Source organism: Rhipicephalus microplus, chromosome 3 (genome assembly GCF_043290135.1).
Source record: "Rhipicephalus microplus isolate Deutch F79 chromosome 3, USDA_Rmic, whole genome shotgun sequence".
Taxonomy (NCBI): domain Eukaryota; kingdom Metazoa; phylum Arthropoda; class Arachnida; order Ixodida; family Ixodidae; genus Rhipicephalus; species Rhipicephalus microplus.
This window is the reverse complement of record NC_134702.1, coordinates 15,143,509-15,165,660: the sequence shown is the minus strand read 5'-3', so window position 1 is coordinate 15,165,660 and position 22,152 is coordinate 15,143,509. Positions and strand designations below refer to the sequence as shown.

Genomic DNA, 22,152 nt, shown 5'->3' with positions numbered 1-22,152 from the left:
AGATTTTGTGACGTCACTATGACATCACTTTGACGTAGTCTGTCTATGACATCGTCGCTTGGTCAAGGGTGAGCCGATCGTGGAGGCAGTGCAACACCAGGTTAGCTGCAGAAGGCTTTCGAAGAGGACGAGATAAGAGCAGTACAAGGAAAGGAAGAAGGTGACGGCCTTAGCCGCTTGAAGTCGACTTAGACGAATGCATACGGAATCTATTTTTTTTTTTTTGGAGTTGATGTACTAGCATTTAATGGCGAATTAAAGTGGCAGATCCAGAGTGGCCTCTGAAATCCTGGAGCGAGCACTCGGAATGCGCCAAGCCAGATCTAGCGAGTTGAACACGTGAATGCCCCACGTGAGGTAACTCCGGAAGTTGCTTGCACATATTTCACTAATCCGGTACCGGAAACTTCCTCTAGGTAGTCGATAATCTTCGGACGTGCACTCGGTGGGCCAGGAAATATTTCCTTATTCATTATTTTTTTATAGCACGAATGGCTCGTCGTCCTCACTGCTGCTACTGCTAGCAGAACTAGTCCTCTCGTTGTCGCTCAAAGTGAGACGCAAACCACCAGCAGCAGCGCGTCAGGCAGTACGAATAACAGTACAATGAATAAAAAATATATGCTCGAAGCTACATAGACGATGATTGAACAGCCCCCCTGCGCGAGTATATTCTAGGGACCATACCAGTAGAGTCAAACGACGCCATTTTAGCAATGTAGACAAGTGGCCATGGTGACTAGACACCGCCCCCCCCCCCCCAAAAAAAAAAAACGCTAAAGACAACCTAGCTGTCCGGCTCTACCGGAAATGGCCGCAACGCATTCTCGGACTTCCAGTGAAATCCGTCTCTTCAAGACGGAGCAGGCGGAACGCTCCGTCGCAGAGTTTGTTGCTCCGAATCTGCCAGTGGAAAACGCAAACTTGCTCAGAATGTATACCAGAGGAATGCGGATTCTCGGCCGCGGAGCAAAAAAACTTGCTCCCACTCGACGAGTGGAATTCGCCATAAGTAGAGCGATTGCCCACTCATCCCCAACCCGCCACTCTGTTTTGGAGCACTGTTTTGTTAAAAATTACTTGAGACGTGCAATGGGAACAAACTAATCAGGGCAGTATTCGGGCGACCAATTCGGAACGTGAATAGGTCCTCAAATTTGAGGAAAGTATAAGGGCCGACGCTATATCTTCTAAGCAAATATCCTGTCTTTTCACTCGCCAGCCACTCCATGGCGCCACTGTCTGCGAGCACAGCGAATACCCGGGCACTCACGTTGAGTGGCCTGCGGCGAGCGTCGATGCCGTTGATGAAGACGTTGCCGGCGTCGGGACGCACGATGCCGGCGATGATGCGCAGCAGGAGCGAGCGGCCGGCCTGTCCCAAACCGAGGATGCCGAACACCTCGGCCGGCGGCACGTGGAAGCTGACGGGTCCCAGCGTGCCCGTCTTGGTCACCTCGAGCACCACGAGACCGGCGGGTGCACGGCTCGACTCGGCCTGGGGATGCTCGGCCGACTCACCCGAGTGAGGGCTGGCGGCCGCATCCCCTCCTTCGGCGGAGTGGCTAGTTTTCACCGCTCTGTTTTTGTCCATTTTCAGAAGGTAGCGCATGAGACCAGCGACGAACTGCTTCTCTTCTTGCACGCTCTTCTCCTCGCTGGTCGCTTCCTTGCCACCGGCCTTGTCAGATTTTTCTGCGTTATGACCACCAAGGGCGTTCTTCGAGACATATACGTTACCGCACTGCTGCGCGAATTCCCTGCTGTATTTTCTTTTTTTTTAATCCACATTCTGTTGATGGCGACTGATGATTGATATGTGGGGTTTAGCGTCCCAAAACCACGATGTGGTTATTAGAGACGCCGTAGTGAAGGGCTCCGGAAATTTCGACCACCTGGGGTTTTTCAGCGCGCACCCAAATTGAGCACACGGGAGCATTTTGGCCTCCATCGAAAATGCAGCCGCCGCAGTCGGGGCTCTTTCCCGCGACCAGTGGGTGAGCATGCAGCCAAGTACCTTAGCCACTATAGACCACCGCGGTGGGGCCCGCATTCTGTACCGAATGTCTCTGTCCGTACTTGCTTCCAGGCTACTCTGCACTTCGTTTTCGATTATAGGCCAACAACAAGGAAAGCACCACAGGCGAGTTTAGTCAGAAATGACCGTCAACGTCCTGGAAGATAACCCACTACGGAAAGTAGGCAGAATGACCCAGTCAAAAAAAAAAATAAAACAAAACACTGAAACCTATTGGAAAGTTTGATTGGTCTCAGTCAGCGCGACACATTATTCAACAGGTTTTAAATGCGCGGTCTAAAATGTCCGATTGGAATACTAACCTGTTGATTCTGCTTCAGTTGGTTCTATAAGCGGTCTTTTAGTCAACAAATGTATGCACTAATTGACTGATTGGTGTGCAATGAAAAACAACAGTTCTGCAACAAGTGAGTTGTTATTCCAGTTTGACCATTTTGTTTTACCAACTGCAAATACATTCATCATGGTTCAGGGAGAGAAGCAGTGTCGTGCTTGTCTGAGCTTTGGATGAAACACGAACATGCGCCCCACCACGGTGGCCTAGTGGCTAAGGTACTCGGCTGCTAACCCGCAGGTCGTGGGATCGCATGCCGGCTGCAGCGGCTGCATTTTCGATGGAGGCGAAAATGCTGTAGGCCTGTGTGCTTAGATTTAGGTGCACGTTAAAGAACCCCAGGTGACCAAATTTCCCCAACCCTCCGCTACGGCGTCTCTCATTATAAAACGGTGCTTTCGGGACGTTAAACCCCAATTATTATTATTAATGAGCACGTTCATGAGCGTTCAACTCTTCTAAAGGGTACTCACATTATTTTCGCGCCTATCGCAAATAATAAGGTCTTGATTTGGTATATTTAAACTGCGCGAAGAGGACAACACGTTAGACACACAGGACAATCACAAACGAAGCGAATCTGAGCTTCGTTTGTGATCGTTCTATGTGTCTAACGTGTCGTTTTCTTCGCGCAGTTTAAATATGTCTTCAAAATCTATTGGCCAACTAGCCCAACAATACGCATTACTTTGTATGGGTGGGATACAGAGATGTGGGTGTTATCAAGCATTTGTTTGTTTTTTTAGGCACGCCATGCGTTCACTATACATGGGCGATGAAAGTATTTTGTCTTTAAGGGGTGAAGAGCGGTTTGATACCCTATTGCATATCGGGTGCATTTGGGTCGGGGGGGGGGGGGGGGAGGGGGACTGGTGTGGTTTGGCATGCTAGGGGGCAAGTGATTGGTGGGTTAGAGCCCGTTTTGCGACCCCCTGCGAACTTCTTTGACACGATACTTTGCAAAGAGGTCGTGGCGTAGACGAGGGCAGCAGTCCACGTCTTCAAGGTGAAACTATTTAGCTGAACTTGCGATCACCATAGTGCTTCATGAAGAAAGCAACAGAATACCAATAAAGAAGGGTGTAATGCAGGGGGATACAATCTCCTCAATGCTATTTACCGCGTGCTTACAAGAGGTTTTCAGAGGCCTAAAGGGGGAACAGTTAAAGATAAGAGTAAATGGAGAGTACCTTAGTAACCTGTGCTTCGCCGATGACATTGCATTGCTGAGTAACTCAGGGGACGAATTGCAACTCATGATTAAGGAGTTCGACAAGTAGAGGAGAAAGGTAAGTCTTAAAATGAATCTGCAGAAAACGAAAGTAATGTACAACAACATCAAAAGAGAGCAGCGTTTCGAGTTAGGTCCACTTCAAGTTGTGAAAGACTATGTCTACTTAGGGCAGGTAATAACCGTGGAGCCGAGCCCCGAGATTGAAGTAACTAAAAGAACAAGAATGAAGTGGAGCACATTTGGCAAGTACTCTCAAATTATGACAGGTAGGTTGCCACTATCCCTCAAGAGGAAGGTATATAACAGCTGTATCTTGCCGGTACTTAGCTACGGAGCAGAAGCCAGGAGGCTTACAAAGAGGATTCAGCTTAAATTGAGGACGATGCAGCAAGCAATGGAAAGAAAAATGGTAGGTGTAACCATAAGAGACAAGAAGAGAGCAGAGTGAATTAGAGAACAAACGGGGGTTAAGGATATTATAGTTGAAATCAAGAAGAGGAAATGGACATGCGCCTGGCATGTAGCACGCAGACAGGATAACCGCTGGTCAATAAGGGTAGCTAACTGGGTTCCCCAGAGAAGGCAAGCGGTTTCGGGGGAGACAGAAGTTTAGGTGGGCAGAGGAAATTAAGAAGTTTGCGGGTAAAAATTGGCAGCAGAAAGTACAGGACCAAGTTAACTGCCGGAACATGGGAGAGGCTTTTGTCCTGCAGTGGACGTAGTCAGGCTGATGATGATGATAATGATGACTGAGAAATCGAAACAAAATTACAGCAATCAACGCACGCCGTACTGTGATATCGGCTAACAGAGCGTCGGTCGTCGATAAACTGATGAAAGACAAGATGCGTCGGCAGTGAGGCATCGAATATTCCAGTGTCATCGCTGACGGCCGAGTTTCTTCGAGAATAAACTTAGCTGCTCACGTTCGCGGCCTCAAGCCTATCCGATGGTGGTAAAGTAATCTGGAATTCTCTGCGACATTCTAGCCTTCCAGCACGTTGCAAGGCAGTATAGACACGTGCATTGGGCCAGTAACACAAAGTGTGAAAAAGGAGTGAGGCAATATGATGAAACAAAACCGGGAAACAAAATAATCGCTTCCATTTCTGTATATTGGTATCTTCCTCGAATCCTGACGTCAGATATATTTCAGAAATGACCCATAAATAAGACATGAGAAAGGCCTTTCAAACCACAGCGTTATCTGACACCCGCACTCCTACCTTGATTCCCCCGGCTCTCAGGCGATTGGATTTAGTGACAGCATGCGGCCCGTTAGCTGAGGTGAGCTTGAAACTTTCCGTTTCTCTAGACCATAGAGTTTCCTAATATGAAACTCTGGCGCTAGTGTCTATGGGAGCTGCAACGCACGGCGCCTCAGCGAGCATGGGAATGATGGGCAGTACACACATTTGCCTAATCTTCGTACTTCTGGCCTGCTTTTGGCTCCGCTTGTGTTCGTGTGGCTTGGAGCTGTTCTCTCACAAAACAAAAATCAGCAAATGTTCGGCGATCACGCTTCACCACCTTATTCTTTTAGACTTGCCTTTCCTAACCGGGTCATAAAGTTCAAAAGGGTTGAATCTTTCTTTCAAAACAAAACCGGTATACAGCAATAAACGAAGGCACAAGTACAATTCACCACGCACAAGTACGAAGACCCTATAGCCAAATGTGTGTACTACGTCCCATCATTCACATGGTCGCTGAACGATCGCAGCGGCAGAGTCCCCTCTAGCTAATTTTAGGAAAATCTATGCTCTAGACCGCTCGCAGTTTCGACAGCCGCTGAGCGTCAATAGTAGGCCCCAAACAAATTGGCTCACCTGGCTCCTGGGCGAAGAAGGAGTCGAGCGTGTGCGCGTCGAACTTTCCCTGCGTCTGCATGTCCCAGCCGATGACCAGCATCAGGTAGAGCAGTCCGCTCAGAAAGAAAATGGTCAGGTCCCACACATGCGAGTTGCTGGCCGGCGTGATGCGGCCGTGGTGCTCCGCGTACACGGGGCAGATGTGGTCGCACGGGACTGCTCGAGAGGGCAGTGACCAAGAGTTTTATTGCAGGGGACGACAGGCATAGGTATAGCTTCTTCTAATTGTCAGTCTAAAATACTATATGCAAAAGAAACACCCTATAATAGCGCTCGTGTGTAACATGACATCCTATGATGTTTGCTTTCTTTGTCGTTTTTTCTTCGTTGCTTTTTTTACGAGTAAAAGATGCAACATTTCACTCGTCAGTGTTTCCCTTGTACATCAAAACTTGTGCTTTTCGCATACCCAGTGTTGTAAACGTCTTATAATCATTTTGTAATACTTTGTTAGCCGTTTAGCAACGTGTGCATTGTTTCAAGATTGACCGTACGCTGTTTTCTTGTTTATTTGTTGTTTTTCTCTCTTTGTGGTTTGCTTATTTCATGTAAACCTGAAACAGATGCAATTTTGATGCCTTTTCTTTTTATTTCCTAATTCTTGAAGTTTTGAAAATCGACGTCAAATTGTTTCTTTTTTTTTTTTCGTGTTTGTGCTCTGCGGATTTGTAATGCCAAGCGAAAAAAGGTAGGAGCCTCGTCAAGCTGCTAACATAGCAGCTTTTTGCTCTTATCGTTGCGTTTTCTTTCCGCAACTCTGTGAAGAAAATGCTCAATAAAACTGAAACTGAAAATAAATGTTTTTGGGGGATGGGTGGGGGGGGGGGGGGTTAAAATGGTATTTTTTTTTCTATATATACCATGGCAAACGAAAATTTCGGGCAGGTGGGGGGCGGAGGCGGGTTCTAGCTACGCCACTGCAGAGATCCTCAAGCAGCTTGCCTAAGCACGTTCTAGCGTTTCTCTGGGCTCCCAGTCGCTCCCATGGTGTATACAAAGCAACGCAAGGGGTTGCGTACGTAAGCAGAACTGGAACTCAGGTCCTGAATCTCTCCAATGTTTAAGAGTGCAAATCTTTGGGCGAGTTGGTGGCACATTATAGTAATCACAGTGCAGCAATGGACAGTGGATAGGAAGTGACGTGTTGCAAATATTGGTTTGCAATGTTTTGTTGATGGGCCGTTTTCTTTATATTCTGTTTTGTTTTGGAAATAAACTTCAGTTGTAAGTTTAGTGCATGTCTGTCTTTCTTCCTATCCCTTCTCTCCTGTTGAACTGTTGTCAGTATATTATTTGAAAGAGAAATGTTAAATAGTTTTGGGCTGGTAAAATTTCCCATCGAAGTTCTATTTCACGGCAATAAGCATCATTGTTCAACAGCAGAGTTGCCAGTTCGGCTTATAACGAGCAGACATGGGCTTCTTTCTTCCGCCGAGTCGCTAGTGTGATTTAATTTGTTGCGTTTTACTGTGCTTATTGACATTTTCCCAGCTGATATAGTTATTTTAGTGATTATTGCGTTCAGCGATACCGCGTTTGTTGACGTACTTGTGTAGTTGAGCGTTGAAGTCTAACATACATTGGAGGAATCAACATGCAACTCCAATCATCTCCTGGCAAACGTGCATTCAAATGAATTGAGACAACTACGGAAATACTGCCAAAAAGTATCTGTGTGCTTACGTTCACGGTTGCGCGTATTTCTACTGTACGAAATAATTAAAGCTGTTTCCCAAATTCCACTTAGTGCTTGAGGGATGTTATGAAAAATGTTTTCATGAATGGAAAAAAAATAATTAAATTTGTGCTTCTTTTCCGCCTCTTTTGAGCAGATTATTTCCTTCTTATATTGGTAGCATCTGACAGTTCTGTCTAGAATACAAAAACGAAGGTGAACTTTGAATTTTATTTACTTATTAATTTATTTATTTATTCACATTTCGTGCCCCAAACCAACCGGCACAGCGTAGATACTTCGCGGGTTTCATTTGCGTTCTAGCTTGCCTATTTGTGCAACACATGGCCACATGGCCGCATGCAACACATGGCCGCGTACCGTTGCAGCATTTGCGCATTCTGGCAATGACGTGCGCCTCGCCGCGCGTCGACGGGGTGTTGAAGACGTGCTTGCAGACGTGGTCCAGGAACTTCCTGCCCAGGTGGCAGCACGATTCGTGCTCGAGGTACGCGCTGCGCAACTGCCCGATGCCGCGGGCCAGCGTGAACTGGGGCATCACGCGCAGCGGTAGCGAGCCGATTTCCAGGTAGTTGTCCACATCGCGCCTCGCCAGGTACGTGGACACCGTCCGAGGTGCGAACACGCCGATGGACACGTTCATCACCGTGCCTGCAGTACGTCCACCGGGAGGGGGAGGATGACGTGGTGGGGATCATAAGACGTGATCATCTAATAAGGGACATTTACATTTTGTTTTGTGTTGACCATCGCCATTGTACGAAAACATTTAATCACTGTACTTTAACATAATTGCTGAAAAAGATTGCTAAATAAACTGAAACTGAAACTGACATGAAGTCGGCCCCACACTGTCGCATGATAGGGAGGGGGAAGCACTGTGACTCGAGGGGGATGGGGGCGCAAAGTCAGCCCCAAACTTAGCAAGCGAATTACGAATGTAATAATCTAATCGCACTTGAAGGGTGCGCGTGCTGAAGATGGGTAATGAATGAAATATATTTACTGTAACCGTTGTCTTTTCATCATTCTTTTATTATATAACACTCAATTTGTATGTGTTTCAATATATGTTAATAGTGCTGATTATGCCTTTTGAATTCATCGCTAAGGAACAGTCTTGTTTCAATATTTAATTGATATTCTTCCGCTTGTAATAATGTTCCTCGTTTATTCATTATTTTTATGTATGCTTGTTGAATATTTCTATGTACTGTTTTGCCGCACCTGCTCGAGGGGCTTCACGAAGAATTGGCCGTGTCGGGAGACATTATCTCCATTAGCCCCCTTCGTAAATATTTTGTGAAAATGTCAGAATAAATAAATAAATAAATAAATTGACATAATAGGGAGGGGGAGGGGGCGCTGCGACGAACTTTAGACCTGAATGGGAACTTCGCGCACACCCATGGAGGGGATAACATCGCGCATAATGGGACACTAAAGCGAAAACAATAAATCAATGAGTTATAATTCGATAATTTGGCCATCGCTAACTTCACAATCACAGCTTTATTCATTAAGAAAATTAAAGTAGTCCAAGTTTCAATTTTAAGCTCGGCACCGAAATCTGCGCACGTGACTTCATGGATTTAAGTAATTTGTCGTGTTTTTGCTACATTGACAGAACAAAATTTCCCGAAACTTTGTGTCTTAGGTCTATTTGCCCCGAAGAGGACAATGAACATTTCCGCCCATGAGGAACTATATTTTTTTTATTTAAGTATACTGCAGACCTTCTCGGTCCAAGCAGGAGTGGTACATAGGATATACAAGCAATGATGTCACGTATAGAAAGGCACCGACACAATAAAAAAAAAAAACTATTGAATTCCAAGTAGCCAAAACAACAGTGTCATAATGCAACGTTCAGAATCATGCTAAAAGGACAAACCAGTCAAAGGGAAAGAAACTGCTCACAAGAAATCCCTATTCGTACATTTGCGTCTATTGTTCAAAACTTATAGTTTTAATCTTTTCAATAAAGGATATACGTAGACGGCGCGGAGTCGTCACCTGTATTTTATCTTTACGCGTTTTTCGCTCACCGAGAGTCTTCTCGCAGCAAGCGCGTACCGTTTTTCGTATCGCGGACGAGTAATTTACTAATACGTTGTTCTCTTTTAGTTAATATGCTCCCCAACATTCGACGCACAAACGAAATGCTTTCCTCATGACGGTTCATCTCTTACGCTGCCTCTAGCAAAATGTGCGTAATCCAACAGCTCTCCACCATGCATCATTGCCGTCCCATCTAGGCAGCTCTCCACCATGTATCATCGCTGTCCTATCTAGGCAACACACCCGGCCAAATGCCATAAAAGTTTGAACGTTAGTGAGGGCTACATGTTGGCGCGTATCTGCGCACAAGCCGTTATGCCGATCGGTTATTTCGCGTGCATCTGTAGTAAGCAGAAAAGACACTAATACGTTATAGATAAAATCAGAATACGTCCAATCCGACATTTTGAAACGGTCTACACTATTTTCGCTCTAATCGCTTGTCCAGCTTTGCTGCTTCAGAAGTTAATTAATTAAACATATCTAATTGAGTAATGAAGGAGAACGCGAACAAAATGTGACAAACTTGATGAAACAGTTAACAACATGCTTTTGGCCACGTCACAATAGAGCACATTGGCATAATTTTACACTCTGGCTAGGGTTGGCTACGGCTCCCTGTATACCAAAATCCGTATGACATGACAGGATGTGAGTGACGCTCATAAATGGCGTTAAGTAATAAGACGAAAATCGCTTTACGCATGCCACGTACGTCTTTCATATCTCAAGTTTCTCACCGTCTACTTCATATTTTTTCCCATAGTGTTGTTCCTCAGCAGTACCATTACAGTCATTAAACTAGAAGCGGTACACACACGTGCGATATTCTATAAGCAAAGCACTCACCGAAGAGAGCCCCGAAACTGATGAGAGAGAAGTAAGCGAGAAGGGATGACTCGAACATCAGAGAGCAGATGTACGTCACCGGGAAGAAGGCCCAACCGAACATAAAGAACAGCCCGAACGTGGTGCCTGCGAGTGTGACAAGACAGATAATGGCGTCAGAAATTGGGCATCACCAATGAGTGAAGGACGCTGCAACTGCAGGTGTTGAAAAAACAAGTGGCAGTTTTTCCGAAGGGGAGAAGCAATGGATGCGATATCAACAAATTGGAATGTTACACGAAGCAAGGCTAGCAGCCAACACATTTTAGCGTCCGTCCTGGCGTGACTCAACAAAATGCTGGCGTGTGGAGACGCGCCCGCTACATTAGAACACAGCACAGGCCACGTGACCACGCTCGGCAGCCCAAAACAGGCAGCCGCGTACTTACCACTCCAAAGACAATTCAACAGACTTGGGAGGATCCGCGAAGAAAGATGGGTGGCTCGTTTCTTCTCCCCTTGAGCAGCGATCGTATATGCTGCCCTCGCACGCTTTCAGTCGCACGTAGAGCATACCACACGCGGGGCGATCATCTCGTCATTCGACTTTACATAGAGCCTCATGGCGACGGCAGAAATGCGCCTGGGGGTGCGTCTCTCATAATCATATGGTGGTTTTGGGACGTTAAACCCCACAAATCGAAATGCGCCTGAGATGTCCACATAATTGATCATCGCAAGAAATGCAGAGTGATTTCGTCTGACTCTAAGTGGCGGGTGGGATATTGTGCTGATAATAAACAGTTATAGTATAACGCACTTACCGAGATATTGGGCGTATACGTGATAGCGGGATCGAAGTGCGCGTGCGCAGATACGTATGTAACCTGTACCGCTTACCGTACGCGCGCCATTTGACCCTCTGTGGCAGTATGGTATCTCTTGCCACCGGCTGCTTTGCACAATGCATAGTGGATTTCATTCGTGGCAGTGGCAGTCAACCTATAGTGAGTTGCAGCCTTAAAAAGGCAAGCCCGCTTGTCGAGAAGTCGGCACCCCTTGTTTACATATTTTTAAGCGATAGTTTCCAACTTCCTCCGACTCGATCCTGTCGTTTTTATAATAATTAAATACACATTTAAATGTAAAATATGGCAAAAATGACCCTTGTTTTAATTCTAGTGAGCTGTTTTTTTTTTGGTAACGAACAGTGGCCATCGCCATTGGCTTTTGACAACAGTCATTTGTGTGTAGCATTTGAATCTGCATTTATATCTGCAGTATTTCGTCTACGCTCCTCACTGTGGAAGGAACCGATCTCGTAGCGCGATCCTACCTGTGCCACGGTACCCCGTGGGACAAGCTTAGCTCTCCGAGTAAACATATCGTCTCCGAGATACCTTCCGTGCCGCCGAGGTATATTGTATAATAAGCCACAGGCGACCATCACACGGGTAATGAGGAAGATGCATTTACATATGCAACAGTTAAGCATGTACGTGTAGAGACAGATTGCGAAGCAGTCTTTGCACCTCTGTGCTGAACCTCCACGAAAGAACTGTCACCCCGTCGTGGAGAGCGGTGTGACCGATGTTAGCAAATTATATCCGTGTAACTAACAAGAGTAAGGCGCATTTAATTCGGCTAAGGTTCGCTGTTTTTTTACCCGCATGAGATTGTTTGCAAGAACCAAACATCGAGATAGCGTCGCGGGCGTCAAGACACTTAGGAAATTGCCATAGGCCTGTGCAGGAACCCTCCCTTTTAATCATTTAGGGAGGATGGAGAAGGTACGCGAAGTTTTCTCTTACCTTTACTCAGTAGAAACTGTCGCGTCATTGTTTAGTGAGATGGGTTGCGGTCACCAGCGATTTTGATGATAATGGCGACCCTTGATGTTTACTTGCCACCGCTTGTAGGGTAGCCAACCGGATGTCTTTCTGGTTAACCTCCCTGCCTTCTCCCTTTTTGTTGCTTCCTTCCTTGCTACTTCCAAAAATCTTGGGACCAAGGGCAGTCCACTAGAAGCACTGCATCGCTTCATATGTTTCTTTAACTGTGAGACATCTTGCCTTCCGAGGTTACCAAAGTGACGGAAAGGGGGGGGGTGGAGGGGGGGGAACTACGTTGAAATTGTGCCTTCCTTAATGGGGAACCACGTGCACGTCCATGGGCACGCCTAAAGCTTACACCCGAATGAGCATATATACCGAGCTTGTAGTGGTCCCTGCAGTGCCACAAGTCGCTGTCTAGGAACACCAGCGGCAGCGTGCAGAACAGGGAGGACACACTGTGCGTGAGCAGATCGGTGGCGAAGGTGACCAGCCAGTATCGCTCGGAGGACAGGCCCGTCATGAGCTGCAACAGCTTGAGGCCGCTCACTCGCTCCTTGACCGGCAGGTCGACGTACGCCGAGCTGGTTAGCGACAACGACATTGGCACCAGCACCATGCTGGCCAGTCGCTGCGCGAAGATTGCCGTGTGCAACTCGAACGCCGCACTCTCCACCGCTGCCACGGTGGCCTGGTTCACCTTGTCCTCTGGAAGAAGGCGCCATCTTCAGTTGCTGAGTGATACCAGAGTCCTTCAAAAGCATTGAAGGACTCTGGTGATACCGAAAGGATTAGATGTGCTATTTTTTGTTGCTTTTCCTCGTTAGTTTTTTTTTTTTTTGCCGAGAAAACAGGAGCACCTTGAATGTGCTTGAAATGTAAGTCCTTCTATACATTCAATCAAGGAGGCGGTGCGCGCATGAAGGCTCGCTATGCTGAATGTTTTACCAGCATTATATACGCCCCGCCAAGTCGGCTTAGTGTACTGTAAAAGGGTAAACACTTCAGCTCGTTGGCATGAATTGATCGTAAACATATACCCGCACTGCTTTTTACGATGAATGGCTTAGTGGTCGCGGGGCTTGAGCCGACCCGCCAGTCGCGGTGGCCGCCTTTTTACGAGGGACGGCCCTCGAAGAGAAAACAAAGTAGAAGAGTGTCAACGTCGACTCACTCGTCCCCTGAGGCGCCTTGTAATCGGCGAACAGTCCTTCGACGCGCTTCCACGCCAGCGTGCCGGTGTGCAGGTACAGTTCTTCGGCGCCCAGCATCAGCACCTGCAGGAGAAGCAGCACCGGCGCCACCACGTAGCTGCGCCGAAGATACGTCGTCTTCTTGGTCATTATGGCGCCGATCTGCGCTCGGAACATGTCCACGCGTGCTTCGGGCGTCTTCGCGTCCGGTGACACCACGTCGCCTGCGTTGCGAGTGCAGTCGGAGCGTTTGCAACGCGTGGCAAGATGTTCGATAAACCGAAGCGAGGTGTGGGAGCGGGTTCGACAAACGCCAGCAGGAATTCATCCACGCAGGTACGGTTTGCGCAGTGCAGTGCGCATAGGAGGACATGACAGCACCACTGTTAAGGCGATATGCTTATGGTAGTAGTTCCCTAATGGAGTTCCCTAATACACAAGAGGGAAATCTGGCGTTAGTGTCTATGGGAGTTGCAACGCAGGCACCTAGCTAGGAATATTACTTGGGCGAGTGGGGACACCAAGGAACCATCACATGAAGTTAGTATGACGAAGTGCCCACACCATTACATGAAATTGTAGCTTTGTCAAACTAGCTTTTTTCAGGAGGGACAAAGGGACAGGTGGTTTTCCCAACGCGTTGGCATAGAAATCCTTACGCGTTTAAGACATAATGTGTATACATGCATAAGATTGCCTATCTTTCTCATCGTCCATGTCAAAATAAGAATGGTAGCATAGTCCCTTACTCTTGTCTTCCTCCGTAAAACTACTGCCTTCTTCCTTCTCGAGTGTCTCGTCCAGCCTGCGATCGGATAGAAACACCACCCGAATTTAAAACATGAAGGCCACGCGTAAGCCGACTGATGTGATGTCACAAAAGCATCACTGAACTAATTCGTATGAACCACACGAGTGACCACCTTTACCGGCCTGGCCGGAAGCGGCGTTAGGAATGGCATACAGGTAAGACAAACGCAAATTAGCGCATACAACAACAGTTTTTAGTTCCATTATTGCCATAGCAACTATATGGACCATCTCGGCTGATTGCAAAAATCAGTACCAACATACGATGTACACACACCTGTGCAGTGGTTGGTGAAATAAAGCTGAATTTATTTGCATGCAAACTCTTCCGTCACCTCACGGCAAAACCTGCCTTGTTAATCAAACACTGCGTAGTTTATAATTATGGCAACACTAATGAGCCAGGAGAACAGTAAAAACCGACTATAACAAACTCTGCTAAACAGAATTATCCTGTATGCCCAAATATTGACGAAAATGCTTCAACGTAAAGGCATAAAACATTTTACGGCTACATAGAACAAAAATATCCGCAAAGTTAGAACATCTGGCAGTGCGAATCGCTCTAAAAAATTTGCTTCCCTTTTAGATTTTTTTATTCACAGAAGAGGGTTTTTCCGCACGCACTTGAAGAAAATGGGAAAATGAGCGGTGGGATTAAAGGGGTAGCATTGACACTACATCTCGCATGCGACCCGCATATACCACCACCACCACCCTTCCGCCAGCTAAGTACCGTGCAAATATAAAAACTAAAGAAAAATATATCCTCGTGTGTTGTACAAGGCTGGCCGCCTTTCATGTGTCAGCAGGTACCATGGACCTTATCGCGCCATAGAGCAAACTTCCGCTGTTAACTACCTCATCGAACCCCTCACGACTACTGCGGACCTGCGTCGCCAAGGCCGCGAAATCGTACATGCGGATCGCCTCAAACCATATCACGAACCACTTGTCCTCAGGACACCTTAGGACGCTTACTTGGCACCATCTTCAGCAAGGGGGAAATATGTAATGATGAATGTAGTGGATCATGCAAATCTCGGCAAACACATTGTCAGTGCTAAGCACGAGACGCTCGGCCCGGACTGTCGCTGATTTCGCTAGCTAGGCCTACGCTCCTACCTGGTCTCGGATAACAGTTTTGACTGTCTCCGTTCTTCATTATACATGCATTATTGTAGAGCAGTCTCGTGAAGCCAACTTGAGCACCAAAACTATAGCATCGAAAATACGAAAACTCTTTTTAAAGTGTTCATACCGAATTATATCAAAACTTTTTTCTTCCCCGATTCGACCACATTGCGATCGGGCTCCGTACCTGAGAAGGACGTCCTCCAGCGAGGACGCGCTGATGGAGACCCTCCTGACGCGCAGCTTGATGCGGCTGTCCTCGAGCTGCTCCAGCAGGCGCACGATGTCGTCGGCGCCGGTGAAGCCGAGCGAGTAGACGATCGTGTTGCGCCGCTCGAGCACCTTCTCCGCCGTCTTGAGCCGCTTCTCGACGAAGGAGCAGACGAGCGACTTGTCGCACTTGGAAGACACGGCCAGCTGCATCCGGTAGCCCTGACCTGCCAGTTTTAAAAGACGATAGTCTTTCTTGGGGACCTTCGACGCAAAAATGTTGGTCTATCTATCTATCTATCTATCTATCTATCTATCTATCTATCTATCTATCTATCTATCTATCTATCTATCTATCTATCTATCTATCTATCTATCTATCTATCTATCTATCTATCTATCTATCTGTCTCTCTGTCTGTCTGTCTGTCTGTCTGTCTGTCTGTCTGTCTGTCTGTCTGTCTGTCTGTCTGTCTGTCTGTCTGTCTGTCTGTCTGTCCACCCTTAACGGTACCCTAAACGGCATCAAAGTGACCAAATGATACTCCAAATGGCCAACCCTATCCACAGCGCCCACGAATATTGTTCGAGGTTCAGCGTTCATACTTGTGCGATTGTCAATCGAAAAGCAATTATTGCGCATATCTGAGGCACCATAACAACACGCCAGTAATATGTATATGTATTTTTTACTAAAAAATGCATGCATAAGTAATTTTAATGATCGTAGCATTTATAACGCTGCGCTGGCCATGCAACGCTTGCACGAAACGGCAAGTGTTTCGAACGCTTTGCTAAGACGACACGGTGGTGGCACCTACCCGTCGCCGACGCAAGACTTTCGTCTTTCGACGACATTTGCGGTGTAACATGCAGATACGGGGCCAACTTTTTTAGTCAGTTCTCTTAGTGTATAGCCCACCGAAACACCGCACATATCCCGACTTGTGATGAACATTGACTTCGACGTGAAAGTCATCATAGGGGACCATCACTTTAAACAGATGAGTTATTCAATCTGAACTCTACCGTCACGAAATTAAAGTAGAACATTCATTTTTTCAATTTCGAGCCCAAACTCCAGTACGTGAATGTCAGTGCAACGTCATGTATTTAAGACTCTTTTTGCGTTGTTTTGCCGCGCTTGTTTAATTATATTTTCTGTACCTTCCTATGTTAAAACATCCAATTCTTTCGAGCACAGTGGAATGACTTTTACCGATAAATGAATACGTATGCCCTCGAAGACGCAGTTATATTTAACGTAAACGCGGTTAACTTGTGCAGGAACTTCCCTCTGGCGTCGCCACTTTTTTCTTTCTGCGCGTTCTCCCGCTTACAAAGCATCATATTGCGATAAAAGTGGCGTTTTCGGTATCGCACAAATCCACTTTTCTAGCACTGTTTTTTAGCGTCTCTTTAAAGAGCCCCTATGCCACTCAGAGGTCAAAATTTAGTCGTGTTTTCGTTGAGCGCGAATAATCAACAAACACGTAGCTGCGAAATGTTCGGAATTACACTCGTTTGATGATCCAAAATCGCGGAGCGAAGTAGCGGAGTTACAATAGCGGAGTCACACGCGAAATAGCGTGTAACTCCGCTATTGTAATTTCGCGAAATAGTGAAATAGCGGATTTACACGCGTTTGATGATCCAAAAGAGGATTTTGCTCTTTCTTGAAGGAGAAATATTTTGGAAGCTTTCAAGAATCCATGAACCAACCAGCCCAAGAAAACGCCTTGCTTCGCTCTTTTCTTCTCTACGGTCCATTTATCGACTCGTTTCTCATCCTGAAGGAGCTGCTCCGGCTCGCCATGCAAGGAGGGAGAGCGGCCAGCACGCGTAGGTGAGAGCAGAAAGGTTCTTTTTGTTCCTGACATGACCATACGCGAGTGGTGACGTCACGACCAACGCTGAAGATAATGAAATGTCCGAAGAAGACGTGGTATGGCTTTTGGGCGCGCCCACGGCTCATAGCGCTGCCGCGTTTGGCATTGTTGGGCATGACGGCATTCTGTTTACTCAGTGCGCGTTAGATTGAAATGTTAAAAAACTACGGATGTGGTTTGGAGGTCTTTGAAAAGAATGAATAGGAATAAACGTCAAGTCTAGAACAAAATGTCTTTGTAAATAGGTGCTTAAGAGTTTCAAAACACTTCATTATGCAGGTGATTTTGCTGTAGGGGCGTTAGAAGGTAGCGTGTTGTGCAAGCAACTTAGTTTGTAAACAACACGCACAATAACGTAGGTAATCATTTGTTATAAGATAATGCATTGTTTTCATAAAAGATAGAAAAGAAATGCTAGTGGGAAGGAGTCCTTTACAGCGAGATAAGGAAACGGCAATTTGCAGCCGCCAAGAGGCTTGCGCGGAAGAGATGGAAACAGATGCCGACGGGTGATCAGGACGAGAACAGAAAAGACACCAAATAACTTCTTTAAATGACCGGAACTGATGTAAGGTATATAACAAAAGAGTAAACCAGATAGGCCTCTCTGTCACAAAAGGCTATCAAGGCTAGTTGCCTGGAGTCACGCTTCCTCTCAGACATTTTTATTTCGTTTCTCTTCCTGGACGGTAAAACTTTACCACAGTAAAGGAATGACGATCTCAAGATGACTGCTTTAAATAAAAAAATATAATAGTTATCGGGGTTTTACTTTACAAGAGCACAATATTATTATCAGGGATTCGTAGAGGAGGGATCTGGCAATTCCGACCCCGCGGGGTTTTTTTAAGAGCAGAGTAATTGTGGTCTGAATCCACAGCAGCAACTTTAATTGTGAATGTTCCATGTAACAGACACGGTTAAAAGAAACAACCTTCGTGGCCAGAGTTTCTAGTCAGAGCTCCAGTTCTTTCTAATAAAAATTCATAAAATTAAAAAGACGCGAATAAAGAAAATATACATGTGAACATAAGGCTTCCATACATCCGCAATGAAAACGAAGTATCGTTGATAAATTGTAACACGTTCACAGAGGACAGATTGGCATAGATGCAGCGTCCTGAAGTATATACCCTTTTTCTCAGGCCGTTTGCAAAACCAACGCATACACTAACGTGACCGCGTTGGCTTCGTTAAATTGACTCTGATTAGGCGCTTCTTAAGAAGGATCGATATACCGATAGGTAGCTACTGGTTTTTCTGCGCATTTTTTAAGAGCCCGCCAACCGTATTTCTTTCGCAGGTAAATGGCCGAGCCGCAGCAGCTAATCAGGCTCCTGCATATGATGGCGATGCGGTCTCCCAGAATCTCAGCCTCGTCGCTGCTGTTCGTGGCGAGCACCACCGTTGTCTGGGGGCGGGACTTGAGTATGGCGTCCCAGATCACATTGCGCGAGTCCGTGTCGATTCCTTCCGTAGGGCAGTCGAAGAGGGCGAACTGAAAAAAAAAAATAGGGGAGGGGGGGGGGGCACGTAGACAATAGGTTAAGGTGCGACACGGAAAGCAAGTCTTGATATTTGTCATGCTCAATACAAGCTAGTCACGACAAGCGTGCTTTGTGTCGATACAGGTGCTACCGTGTACCATGTCGAGCCTGAATGTCTGGCTATACATGGCACGGACGTGTTTGCAGCTCTGAATAACTATATCAGGCACGTAATCTATTGAAACGTGTTGCTTCCTTACGTTTGCCCTCAGAGTTCGCATATGTTAAGTACATTGGGAAAGGGGGGGGGGGGCAAAAATTTACAGGCCATTATCCTATGTATTCCTTTTGAAGCGTGGCCTGCGAACTTTTGCCCAGCACTGTACGTCACACCCCTTCCCGTTTCAGCTACGACAAAATGTGACAGCATCGAAATGGGAAGAGTGTGAAGTCACATTCTGCCGAGACATTGCTGCACTAAAAATACAAGAGTCGGAACAATCGTGCCAATTCAGCAGTACCCGTGTCGAAATATACGTTCACAAATGTCCCCAGTCTTCAATCTGGCAGCATTATAAGTGTCATGGCAGTCGGGCACCTGCCATCATCTCAGAGGAGCTGTAAGTCGAGACGTAAATGATATGCCACTGTCGAAACGGCACTGATAATACCGTCACACGTATAGAAACTCTAGCTCGACCACTAGTTCGACCGGAGACCGCTCGCCAATCAGGGCCTCATCCACAGACTTCTCTAACCGTCTTTCAAACTTTTACTTTGCTCTCAATCTTTGCTTCTCTCTCTCTCTTCTTCTCTCCGTACCCCTTCCCTTCTGAGCGGAGGAGTCGCACTTTGATGCAGGCAGCTGTGGGGCTCCCTTTTCTTTTTTCCTATTTAGGAATCTCACCCCCCCCCCTCCTAGCTCGACCCACGCTTACTGGCTAAATACTGCCCGTAATATCAATTAATTAAATTTTATTTTGCTGGTAAATTACCAACGTGAAGGCTGTTATTAAAATGAAAAAGCTGTGGGGCGTCCTGTATATGGAATATCCCCGACGCACTCTAGGCGCAGTCATGTCCCACAGGACTGAAGAAGTGTCAAGGTGCGCGACCAGGTTTCGGGGACATGTGAACGTAAAGCGGTATCTCGTCGGCGACAGAAGCAGCCTGCCCTAACTAAGTGGGAAATAGACGAAGAAAATTATATCTGCCGATAAAGGCCAGTGCCAAAATTGTCTCCTGGTTCTGTCGAAACGGACAACAGAGACTTATTTGAACATTCTGGTAAAGTAACAGGGTCGCACTGCAAACCTTGTGGCTTCTCAAAGTCTTTAATATTTTACAATGTTGCCCCTCTAATGAGCGGTGTTCAGTTGTCCAGGGAAGTCACACACTTTGGAGAGTATTTCTACAATTTCACCAATATGTTCCAGTGAAACTCTGCCGTATGAAGCCTGGAATACTTTTCGGTAACTAGCTTCATTTATTTTTTTCGTCAGATATGATTTCTTTTCGGCGACTTCTATTGCAGTTGTGGCAGGATGCCATTGATACCACCGAGAGATGGCGCCACATACAGATGTCCGCAATTTCTGCGATTTGTGCAAGTCTCAGCTCACAGGTTTCTTGGACAAGCTCTATTACAGACAGCAGAACACCCGTGCCATGACAATGCTATGCTTATACAATGCGTACAATTTAGTTTCAGTGCAGTACAGATATGCTATGCGCTAAAACTTACTTATTGTAGTGGGAATGTTTCCATGCAGCGAAAGACAGCTTTGCGGCAACGCGTACAAACTATACACTGCGGTACCAGAGCGCGATTGCAAAGCAAGCACGGGAGTCACCCGCATTGGAGTCTAATAACACACCTTAACAAAGGCACAAGTACACAAGCAAGCCTTGTACGGATAAGAGGTGTGCGCGTGGAAAACGTATTAGGCCTGTGAACGCATCTCCTTTTTTTCAACCTTGGTGATCCATCGCAATACAATATGCACACTTCGCATTTGTACATTTTGTACGCTTCATCACACAGCCTTGTTGTACTGCGCCATATCACCGTTAGAAATTACCTAAGCTTCTCCACATAGTTACATCATGTTAAGTGTACCCGTTTCCCCGTAAGGAAATTCGCAACGTTATTTTTTTTAGATGCGAAGCGGCTTTTGCTCGGGGCTGTGTCTGTCCCTCGGCGACCGTCCGCTCTCCCCACTGCGTATGCGCCAACTCTCCCCCCACTCTTCGCGCGAGGAGGCAGAAGGAACTAGGTGGGGTGGAGGAGGTGGTAGAACGCTTCCTCCACTTCGTTTTTCCTCTCCGCCACAGCTGTGCGCTCGTATATAATGCTGGGCACGCTCGCTCTGTTTCACTCTCCTAGCAGCGCTGGGTGTTCACTTTGCGGCCCACACGTGGTAAGACGAACAAATGTGAGAGGGGAGGGGTAACATAAGTGGTACACAACATATGCACAACTTTACACACAAATGAAACATACAAGGAAATACACAAATGGAAGCAACTTGAAACACAAGTGAACGGCAGCGCTGCTTCACATCCCCATATGGTTCTCCTCAGTGGGAGATGATGCGATTTTTTTTTTCATGAGTACGGTACGTCGATCGCAAATCATAATTCCATCGGACGTGCTATGGCCATGGCGGACTCACCAGTGGATTATCAAGCAAGGTCATGGCCACTTGCAGACGCCGCTGTTCGGCGTATGTGATCTTGCTCGCGAGGCTCTCCCTCTGATCGATCAGCTGGAATTGCGTCAGGAGCGTCAGTATCAGGTCGTCGATCTGAGCAGATCGAGGTTCTTCCCCCTGAATAGAGTCTCGCTCCGAAGGCTGAAGAACGTCGCGCAACTGCAAACGAAAGCGCAGACGCTTTAGAGTTAATTGCAAAGGGTCTTGGGAGATATTTATATTCATATGATGTTTGAAGTTATAGTGCAAGAACCATTTTATTCCCATTGTCCACTTATATTGCGGTAAAAACCAGCTGATAACTTTTATCCGGAACCGTGAAAAAAACGGGGCAGAGCCGGGAAACGTCGAAGCCTAGAAACGGGGAAAAGATGTAAAACCAGAGTAGTGGCGAGAGGCACACAATTTTATTTAAAACATTTCTCTTGAATAAATATGACGGCGTAGCCCAATCAGTAACAAGACGCCTCTCAAGAAGGGTCAACTTATCGGCTGGTTGGTTTAACATGTCTTAGAGAAACCGCGCGGAAGACCAGTTCAATACAGACACTCGCACAGTGCATAGTGTGGTCGTGTGTGCACCTTTAGTGTCCTGGTCTTTCGCGTTAATTGTTTCCGTAAGCCTCTTCAGAACCTGCAGTGTCATGCGGCTTCCGGCGTCGTCATTGCGCGTGAATCTCCGAAGCTTATCCCGCGCTGTTACAGCCGATAAGGCCACTGGATTCGGCAACTCTTTCACACCTGCTACACCAGCTCAACTTCGTCTTCATTGACTATAGTGTAGGCACACTCCACTACAATATCGCTTCCCGACAGAATCGC

The 22,152-nt window shown here is 46.6% G+C and overlaps 1 protein-coding gene across 1 annotated transcript in view; it reads right to left on the bottom strand.

Moving 5' to 3' along the window:
- The window catches only part of LOC119163803 (phospholipid-transporting ATPase ABCA3), a 44,031-nt gene that overhangs the window by 7,409 nt on the left and 14,470 nt on the right, over positions 1-22,152 (bottom strand). The window contains exons 10-20 of the mRNA XM_075887663.1: positions 21,292-21,489; positions 18,417-18,627; positions 15,219-15,468; positions 13,837-13,892; positions 13,069-13,311; positions 12,273-12,602; positions 10,084-10,209; positions 7,415-7,824; positions 7,026-7,047; positions 5,436-5,633; positions 1,220-1,695 (exon numbers count right to left, since the gene is read on the bottom strand). Coding sequence (XP_075743778.1) covers positions 1,220-1,695; positions 5,436-5,633; positions 7,026-7,047; positions 7,415-7,824; positions 10,084-10,209; positions 12,273-12,602; positions 13,069-13,311; positions 13,837-13,892; positions 15,219-15,468; positions 18,417-18,627; positions 21,292-21,489 — 2,520 coding nt within the window. The remainder of the gene's footprint in view (positions 1-1,219; positions 1,696-5,435; positions 5,634-7,025; positions 7,048-7,414; positions 7,825-10,083; positions 10,210-12,272; positions 12,603-13,068; positions 13,312-13,836; positions 13,893-15,218; positions 15,469-18,416; positions 18,628-21,291; positions 21,490-22,152) is intronic.